At 34.9% G+C, this 10,060-nt stretch overlaps 1 protein-coding gene across 3 annotated transcripts; it reads right to left on the bottom strand.

Annotated features, from left to right (window-relative positions):
• Positions 1-3,718: 3,718 nt before the first annotated feature.
• Positions 3,719-9,589, bottom strand: LOC102598766 (putative late blight resistance protein homolog R1A-3). Of its 3 annotated transcripts, none has more exons than XM_006339961.2 (5): positions 9,501-9,589; positions 5,393-9,157; positions 4,975-5,114; positions 4,764-4,838; positions 3,719-4,580 (listed from the first exon to the last, which is right to left on the bottom strand). In XM_006339961.2, exons 1-2 carry the CDS (start codon positions 9,546-9,548, stop codon positions 5,450-5,452), a joined length of 3,756 nt encoding a protein of 1,251 aa, XP_006340023.1. In that variant the 5' UTR covers positions 9,549-9,589; the 3' UTR covers positions 3,719-4,580; positions 4,764-4,838; positions 4,975-5,114; positions 5,393-5,449. The 3 variants fall into 3 exon arrangements, with proteins under 3 accessions (XP_006340023.1, XP_006340022.1, XP_006340024.1); XM_006339960.2 differs by having other exon boundaries at positions 3,719-4,577; XM_006339962.2 differs by having other exon boundaries at positions 3,719-4,540.
• Positions 9,590-10,060: the final 471 nt, after the last annotated feature.

Below are 10,060 nucleotides of genomic sequence, written 5' to 3'. Positions count from 1 at the left end.
GAAAATTATATATATACATATATTTTCGTTCCCCTCTCTCCCCTCTCCCAGATCTCGCTCGCCACTCTCCAGATCTCGCTCGCTCACTCGCCTCTCTCACTTTATACAATTGATCTTTTTGTATATGTATACCAAAGCAGATTATACAACTGCTTTCTTTTGTATATGTATAGCGAAATATACATATTTATGTTTGCTATGGAGCGCAATTATGCAAACTTTGCTATAACATACAAATATGAATTTTGTGTTTGCTATATGTGAAAGTTGCTCTTATTATTATAATTAAATGAAAGTTGTGAAAAGATGATTTTATCTAAAGTGAAGGCTTTTAAATAGACAAAAAATCCAAACAACTTTTTTAAAAGTCTTTTAATATGGTATAGATATAGATAGATAGATAAGTAGTAACAACAAAGAAGGAAATCATTACAAATTAAGCTTCTAAACTTGTTCTTCTCTTATTGAATTTGATTCAAAATGATGACTCTTGAGCATAAGAATTCAAAGCACAAAAATACACATAAACAAGGTATAATGGCAAAATAACAAAGTATTTTGAATGATTGACCGGAAATTCCTATAAGGACAAATATCGAAAGAAAACGTATTGGACATAAAGTAGCCATTAAACACTCATAAATATGCATAATATCCCCGTGATCTTTTGAAATCCAACAATACTTTGAATGTTTCAATTCAACGTCCGCTATCCTTTGATATTAATTAAACTTGAAAAATAAATCTCTCTCAAATCACCCTTAATGGTTAATTGTCTTATTTGGTAGAAATGTATATATATAGTGTGGGAGGAAATTAACCCAATCCTATTCCTAGATGAATTCTAACACGCATGTGCTAATTATAATCCTACTGGATAGGCGAGGCCCGTGCTTAGCACGGCCAAACATTATATATTTTCAGGATACAATTAATTTTAGGTGTTTGGTAGTAGTGGCCCAACATTATATATTTTCAGGATACAGTTAATTTTAGGTGTTAGGTAGTAATATATTGCATCAGGCATCTTCTTTGACACTGAGGGGACTGTAGATGACAGAACTAACAATCTCAAGCCATATTTAACTATAGGATCAAGGAAATTAAATTACAAACCATCAAATAAGGAGATAACTTTCAAAATTGACATATTTGTGGAAGATGCAACAAAACTAATATACACATATACAAATACATTATTACTGAAGTATGTCTAACAAAATACTTCACTTTTCACTGTGGAATGCATTTATTAAGATTGTAGGCAATTCACATATCAAAACAAAAATATATAATAAAACTGTTGTGAATTGCATTTTACATATCAAAACAAAATAACATAAAAAATTAATAACAAAATTGCCCATCTAATACACAAATCTTCCAGTCAATTTGAGATCGTTAAAGCTCTTTAATTAACCATCTTCATATTTCCTTGAAACATACACACGATAAATTCATCTCAGTAATATGAAGCTTTAAAGGTTAACCAGATCTAGAAAAAGACTCGCACCACTTGTGAACCCCATATGATGCAATTGTTTATAGTTATATAATATCAAAGTCTTCTCATAAGGTCTTTTGTAGGGACCTACATAACAACTCACCTTTATAAGATCCAACTTTCTTTAAGTACGTTCCCGGACCTCAAATGTTCTTATTTTCTAAGGACGTAACATTTTATACCTTACCTCTTGATATGAGCTACTCGCAGATGACATGAGCATCTTCTTTGTTCTCGTTTTCATTCTCTTCCATTGGAACTCTAAAAAGTTCTTGAATATTTGCAGTATTATTAATTATTTGGTCCATTTGCGAAATGAGAGATTGAATTCAATATTAGAATCTCACCATGAAACCTTAGGGGAAAATCTCAATGCTTTAAATGTATATATAAAATAAAATAAAAACTTTCTACAAGTGAACTTCAACAAAACAAATTCAAAAGAGGAGGGATTACAAAGAGTAAGCTAAAGAAGTAGGTGAACCTCACGAAATACCGGCGTATACACCGAAGAAGAGAAACAACAATAAACCATGATACAATACTATCACAGATCTTCAACAAAAACTTAACAATTTGAAAGAGAAAAGAACAAAGAGAAGAAACTCAATAATTGTTAATGAAATTTCTAAAAGTAATGGACAATTCTATGAGTAATAGGCCAAAAAATATTTGTTCTTATTGCCTCTTGGATATAGGCTTCTATGAACATTTCATTTTGATTCACCAAATAATTGCCTATGCAGGATCACTAAAGTAAATCATTGAAGAGTTGCAAAGAAATGATATTCAAAGTAAAAATTTGTTTTGAAAAGAAGAGATCAAGTAGCACATACATTTTTATTTTTATTACAGCAAGAAAAGTTGGTATTCATGTCATCATTTTCACAAGTTTAATTGATTCTTAGACACCAAAACAAAAGTAAAGGAAACCAATTTAGATCTATTTGTATACATAAAATTAGAGAAAAGAGTCAACTATGCTCAATTTAAGTGTCACGCTATATAGATTAAAAATTAGAAATATGTAAAAATGTTTCAGTTTCAACAAATTTCTTATATACCAACACAATCAATGGGCATGACTTGTTCCTGCAAATGCAAGAGATCAGTTTTTACACCTAAACTACCTGCTATAATGAAAGAATATATAGATGATATTTTCCATGCCTAGAACTAAACATCAAAGTTTCCTTAAGATTTGGAGGGCCACTTCAATTTGTTACCAAATTATCGAGCAATCCAATTAGGTTTTAAGTTAATTGAGCACAACACTACTGCAATACAGGCTTAATAGCATACTATTATATATACCTTCACAACATTTACAACAGACACACATGCTAGTAGTGGTCATAATACACCAAAAAAACAAACATTTATTGGGTTTAAGCTACATCATGACCATATCATAACTTTATATATATATATAGTGGTAAGATGCTAGAGTTGGAGTTCAACCTATCTTCTGCACTTTCAAAAATTATGGTGTAGTGAGATGTCGGGATACCTAATTAGGAAAATGTTAACAACAATCGTCTAAGGAAGTTGAAAAATATGGATTCAAAGCTCAAACATTATATAAAATTGAAGAACTGAAAAACTTCAAATGGAGAAGGCATGATAAAGTATGGAATTAATATAAAGTTGCAAACAAACTGATGGACCTCAACGTAAGCTAGTAGAAAAGTTAACGTACGGAGTAAATTAATTAGTATATGAATAAGACGAATGTACTCTATCAAAGTTTACATTTAATATTGACCGTCACATTTTCGAAAACAATCCACTTAATTGTCAACTCAAATTAAGTTCCATGAATAACTCCTCGTCATATACTCCAGTCCATTCACATTTTCATTTTGGTATTAACAAAATTGAGATTATGAGCGTGACTCAAGGCTCCTATGTCGTTAGATCTTACAATTCAACATTCAAGTATACCAAAAACCATGGTTCTAGCATGACAACAAAGTAACACAATTTTATTCTCTTCTCCAGGTGAGTTACTACGCCAAATTCCTTAGATGACTCATTGCCACATATGTTTCTTGTCCTATGGTAAGCGTCTACGTCCTGCTCGTTTCATTGTTTCTTTCAATATACCCTCATCAAAGTATGAGGCAACGCGTTACAACAAATAGAATATTATTGCTATTGAGGGAAAGAGAAGTTATCAGGAGGGAGAGAGTAATAGAGATTGTACAAGAGAAATGAATAAAAAACTTATTATACTTGAATTTTACAACAGTATGGTGAAGTTATATTTACTTAAACGAAAGTCAATTCAACAAACTTAGCTGAAAGTGGCATATCCACCTGCTGGCAAAAAAAGATGGAAAACCTACATATCATCTTTGTTACTCCCACCTTCCTAGTTCCTAAAAATTTACAGGACATTTTGTTGTATCGAGTAACAACAATGAAATATATATTGTAAAAAGTTGTTTTGGAGTAGAAATTTGATTGGCAACGGGTGAATTTGTATTCCGAAATCATGTTTGGACATGAATTGTTACAATTCTCCTCCCAAATTTTGCCAGAATATTTCAAACTTCAAAAAAAACTCCAAATAATTGTTTTTTCACTTTGAATCACTCACATCTCCATCAACAATCAACCCATGGCAACTTCCATAACTTACTGAACAAGAAGACATCCAAAAAGATATCACATCGTCTCCAGCTTTGCAGCATTGACCAACAGAGCCTTGTCGCCCAAGGGGGCAGTCTCTGATTATCTCCAACTGACCAACAGAGCCTAGTTGTCCAAGGGGCAGTTTCCGATTATCTCCAACTTGCAAAGGCTTTGACAAATGGAGAGCACACACTAGTGGAGGTACAGAGAGTATCTCTAACTTGTTAGCATGGGCGCTGCTGTAATGAAACACACGATGAGGCAAGAGAGAGAGAAAACCGTCCCAATCCCTTGTAGTTAGGACAGTTCCTTGCAATAGTAACCAGGGCGGCATTTATCATTTGGTAGCACAAGTATAGAAGCAAGTGGAGCCAGCTGAGATAGCTACAAGGCCTCGCTCTGTCAAGGAAACATTCGGTTCAATATAATCTAGCACCTGCTGTCACATTCAGATGCAAAGATTACAAAAAAAATTCACCTCTAAGGAAATTTTTGCTTCTACAACTAGACGAAATGATCATGATAAGTTTTTCTATTTTATTACAAACACAGCTACTGTATTGAGTCTCGAACTTATCAACATGCAAATCTGTAACAAAGTGAAGTTCAAGCTAACACTTACCCACAGCTGTCACAATTTGTAAGAGTGCCTGATTACAACACAACTTCTCTTCATTAATGGACTTAAAGTTGCCACCTGCAGAAATGAAGCCACGATTAAAATGGGAATCTATTCAAAAGTGGAAAAGAAATAACTAGGATGCATGATTTAACCTACAACAAAATTGAGATAGCACATCATGCATTCACAGGGGATTTTTAAAACTACTTACTGCTGCAAATGAGGCCAAACCAATTCAAACATCTTGATCATTAGATACAGCAGCTTCTCAACTCCAAATCCTTATCGATGGTGATTGTTGGTGCAGGTGTATCGGCAAAGGGAATTGTAATCATCTTCTTTACATGTGATCTGCAAAGAAATCAAGTTACTCCATTTTGTGAATTATGTGACACTCTTTTACTTTAAATAAGTTTAAAAAAGAATGACACCTTTCTAGGTTTGGAAACAATTTAATTTTAAACTTCTCATTTTAACCTTAATGACATGCTTTTATAGCCACAAAAATGACATGCCATGTTTAATACTAGAAGTTTCAGAAATATTCTTTCCTTTATCAAACTCGGTGTGCATTTAAACTCCGCGACATAAAATGAAGTAGAGTAGGCAATAAATTCATCTATACTCACATATTTCCGCAGGGTAAGAGAGCTCAAGACTTTTCACACATACAGCTTAAGAACTACTTAAAATAATGGGACATTGTTCCGGCCAACAACCTGAAGCTCGTCCCCTCCCATGATATCTTCAACATATTCCTTAATCTTCATAGCAGAATCTATAAGTTGAGGGCTCTCTACAAGTTTGATAATTTTCAATGAACAAATATCCCCAAAACTTGGCGGAATCTCCTCAAGCATACGACATCTCCACAGTTCTAATTTCTCAAGCACGGGAAATGATTCCTCTCCAATCTCCCACTTAAAAAGTGTCACTTCATCCAACTCCAAAAATTTGAGATTCTCAAAGGTGTCTTCCTCCGTCATGTTCCATTCTCCCCCGTGAATGATTGTGTTCTCAAGGGACAACCCTTCAAGGTTGGACAGTCTAGCTAATGTTGATAATGAATCGGGTGAGAGAGGAAATTTACCTAATGACAATATTTTCAAACTTGAAGGGAAGTGAAAATTACACAGCCAATTTGTCCCTACAGAGGGCTCACTGTCATTTGAACTTTCAAATTCTACACTGAGGCGTTCTAGATCAGTTAGGAAATCCAATTTTGGGAACCACTGTCGTTTTGTTGAACAATCCCGTGATTCCTTGAGAACGAATACAAGAATTCGAAGATTGGGAAACCTTTTGAAAATATCCTCTGCATCTTTCGAATAGGAAAGCACCAGGTTCTCTAAATATCTCAAGTTCTCTAACTTTGTGTCCTCTGCTATCAGAATTGGTTCATCTGTATCCATATCAAGGAAAGAACAAGAAGTCATGTGCAGTATTCGCAACTTTACTAGATCCCAAATTCTCGGTAATAGTACCAAGGTTGATCCGTTGTTATACACCGAGAGGATTTCTAGATTCCGGAGGTTTGAGAAAGATGAAGGCAGAGATTTAACTTCTGTCCCAATTCGTAAGAACCTCAAATGAACCAACATGCATAATTCATTCAGCAAAGAATCTTTCACCTTAAAAGTGTGATCCAGTTTCAACACTCTAAGAAGCCTCAAGTGTCTTAGGTGACATGTATCAGAAAGACCGCCGTCAAGATTATCTGCATTTATCCTCAAAGAATACAGGTGTTTACCAGAATGCCTTTTCTTATTTGAACCGAACAGGACAAAATTTTCAAGGCCAAAGAACTTGCTTTTACAATCAATGGTCACTATACGTGGCATCAAATCTGAAGAAGAAGATGGGGCACTTGAACTTATCCGGTCAAACAACATTTCCTTTCTTGCTTTTATCAAACAAAAGTCATGCACAAGGTCATGAAGTTGGCAAGTCGGGTACTCACCAATCTCATTGAAAATAATTACCAAGCTACTGGAAATTAAGTTATCCAAATAAACCTTCATCACTTCTTCCTCACTCTTCATCTCTGTCTGCTCCACAAGTCCTTCAGCATGCCATAAATCTATCAACCCAGAAATTATCATTCCAGTGTCCTTCGAATAACTTGCAATGTAAAGCAAGCACAATTTTACTTGATCTGATAAATGGTCATAACTTAGTTCTATAACCTTCATCACTTCCACTTCACTGTTCAAAATAAAGGAATTCAAATTATTTCGAACTTCAAGCCACACTGCCTTTTTCTTTTCCCTCCCTGCAATGACTCCAGCAATCAGATCAGCCACCAAAGGAAGCCCTTTACAATTTTGGGCTATTTCTATTCCAACATCCAATAGTTCATCAGGGCAGCTCTTGTTTCCAAATGCCCTTTTCTCTAATAACTCCCAACTTTCTTCTGGTTTTAGCAATCGAAGGTCAAGAAGATCAGTGTTGCGCTTTCCATGCAAAGCCACTTTCTTTTCTCGAGTCGTCAATATAATTCTACTTCCTTTCTCAACTTCTGGAAAAGGTCTTGTTAACTCATCCCATTTTGAGGTATCCCACACGTCATCTAAAACAATAAGATACCTCTTTCCATAGAGTTGTTTCCGTAGCTTATCAGCAACATCAATATTCTCACTCAATTTTGAATCCGAGCCATTAACTTGATTAAAAATTTTATTCAACAAATTTTTCTCATCATATTCTTGGTTGACTGTGCACCATGCGCGAAGGTCAAAATGACTAGAAATTGATTTATCATTGTATACTTTGTACGCCAAAGTAGTTTTACCTGAACCCGGCATGCCAGTGATCGAAATGACATCTAGATTTGCCGATCCACGGGTGAGCTTCTCAATTATCCAAATTGTCTCCTCCTCAAAACCTACAATAATTTTACCAGCCGGTAATGACTTGCTTTCAACTAGCTTCTTGGGAGAGTTTACAACAAGGAGACCTCTGTTCTTGGGAATCTTCTCATGTAAATTGGAGACCTGTTCTTTGGTAAGCTTGATCTTCATTATGGTAATGGGAAGTGAGAAAATAAGATGTAAGAGACCATTATCTCGAACAATTATTGAATCAATGACATCTTTTGCCTCATATGCCACATCTAAAACACGTGCCCAGAGATCTTTGTACCATTCCTGCTCAATATTCACAAAAAAAGATCTTATGGATTCTAGGTCTTCTTTCACCAACCTGATTTCTTCCTTTATTAAAGCAATTGAATAAGCATTGGAATTCAGCAAATCATCTAAGTGCATGTGTAGCAGATGCATGAAGAGAGGTCCATCACTCATGGGGAAGCAACATTGAGATGAGTCCGGGACTGTTAGATAAACATGTTTGAGATCTTCCTTGAGGAGTTCAATATTTTCCAGCAAGTCTAGGGTTGCACAATTTGTTTTGTCAGTACTCTCTTTATTCCTTAATTTTTCTTCTAAGTCGCGAACAAGAGTTGATACCTCCCTGGTAAGTTCTCCAACACGAGCCAAAAGATCAAATAATTTGTCATGATGAATAAAGTCCCTGTGCATATCAGAAAGAATAATTAATAGGAACTCTATCATGACATGAATGTTTTGAGCCCCTGAAGTAGTGGTGGTAGTAACATTTATCATGTGCTCCTGTAGATGAATCAGATATTCTCTAAGAATGTCAGGAAAGATTTCCAGGAGTTTCTTAATGAAGTGTCCAACTTTTGCTGAAGTTGAAGCTTTCAAATTTGTAAAACATATGTTCACAACCTCCAGCTCAATTGGAATAATCTTCATGAGTAGATGTGCTAGCTTGAAGTGTCGAGACTCTCCATCAATTTGATCATCCCAAAGGAAGCGTCCTACTCTCTCAGCCATGAGTTGAAACTGAGGTAAGACATATTCAACAATCTCGTGCTCAATGCACCCATTCACTATCAAACCATGGAAATCTTTCATGTTGCCACACACATTGTGAAGAATCTCATACTGAGTCTGTTCAGTAAGATACTTGGATAGGTGATGGAGATTCAGGAGGAGGAAGTCCATCTGCTCCTCAGTCATGGTGGCACTTGATGTAGAACGATTCTGAGAGCTGATAAAATAATCAATATTATCCCTGAGGCGAGTAAGGACATGATGTATGTTGTATTTAATTGCCACGTTAAACTCAACATCACAGAGAATTGATCGAATAATATTTTCAACCTCTTGTCTTTGGATAGACATTAATTCATCAAATTGCTCCAAATCGGAATAAGAAAGCTGGATGTACGTACAAATAAATGCCATCCCAAATTTCAGATTTTCAATTTGATCAACCATTTCAACAGTCTTTTTATCTTCTTCATTCTTTAACCTCTCAATGAAATCCAGAACGTTGACAACATCCTTGTAAAGAGCAGAAAATGACTCCTGCCAAATGACCAAATGTTATATCAAGTTTTCATAGAGAACACACACACACATATATATATATACTCTACACAGGCAGCTAACACGTGCACATGTATTTAGTGTGAATTCGAAGAGATATCCTTTAGGAATATCTAACACAAATTCTTGTTATACACTTTATCTATGAAAATTGGTGTAATCTATGTGACCTAATACTTCATTTAAAATTATCGGATACTTAATCTTCTACGGAAAACATTCAAATAACACAAATCAAACAATGGAAAATGGACCAAATATACCCTTGTACTATAAGATAAAGAGCAAATACGCTCTCCACTAAAAAAGTTGAGTGACATACCACTGAGTTGTTTGCTTCCCCTTTCTCTCTTCCTCCTTCATTATCCATGTAGTAACCTTTTTACTGCCCCTTCCAAAAAACTATTAGCTAATTGAAAATTTGTATGGAGGAGAAGATACAGAGAAAAGGGGGGGGGGGGGGGGGGGGGGGGTCATAGGACACCAAAATCATTGATGTTAGTAAGAAAATGACAAAAAATATGTTTGAACTAGTCGGTCAGGCAACTTGGGGGAATGAATTATAGGTGACAAAAAAGTGTTGAAATGTAAAAAGAGTGACTCTAGTTTTAATTATTAAGTGTAGGTGACAAATTTTTAATCAATTTTTAAAAATAATTAAATAAGTCCTCAAGTTTTTGTTTTTACACTTTCACCCACATTTAAGTAAAACCCTAATTTCTAAAATAGGAAAACCCCAAATCAGTTTTTTTTTGTTCTCTCCCAACATCCCGCTCTTTTCACATTTTTTTTTGCTTCTTCTTCTTCTTCTTCTTCTTTTATTGGTGTTGCAGCTTATTGTAGATTTCTTATTTGAAGAATTTGAGAAGGGAAAATCTCAAA

This window comes from Solanum tuberosum, unplaced genomic scaffold (genome assembly GCF_000226075.1).
Source record: "Solanum tuberosum cultivar DM 1-3 516 R44 unplaced genomic scaffold, SolTub_3.0 scf00013, whole genome shotgun sequence".
In the NCBI taxonomy this organism is placed as follows: Eukaryota; Viridiplantae; Streptophyta; class Magnoliopsida; order Solanales; family Solanaceae; genus Solanum; species Solanum tuberosum.
Note: the sequence above shows the minus strand (reverse complement) of the source record. Positions and strands in the feature narration are given on the sequence as shown.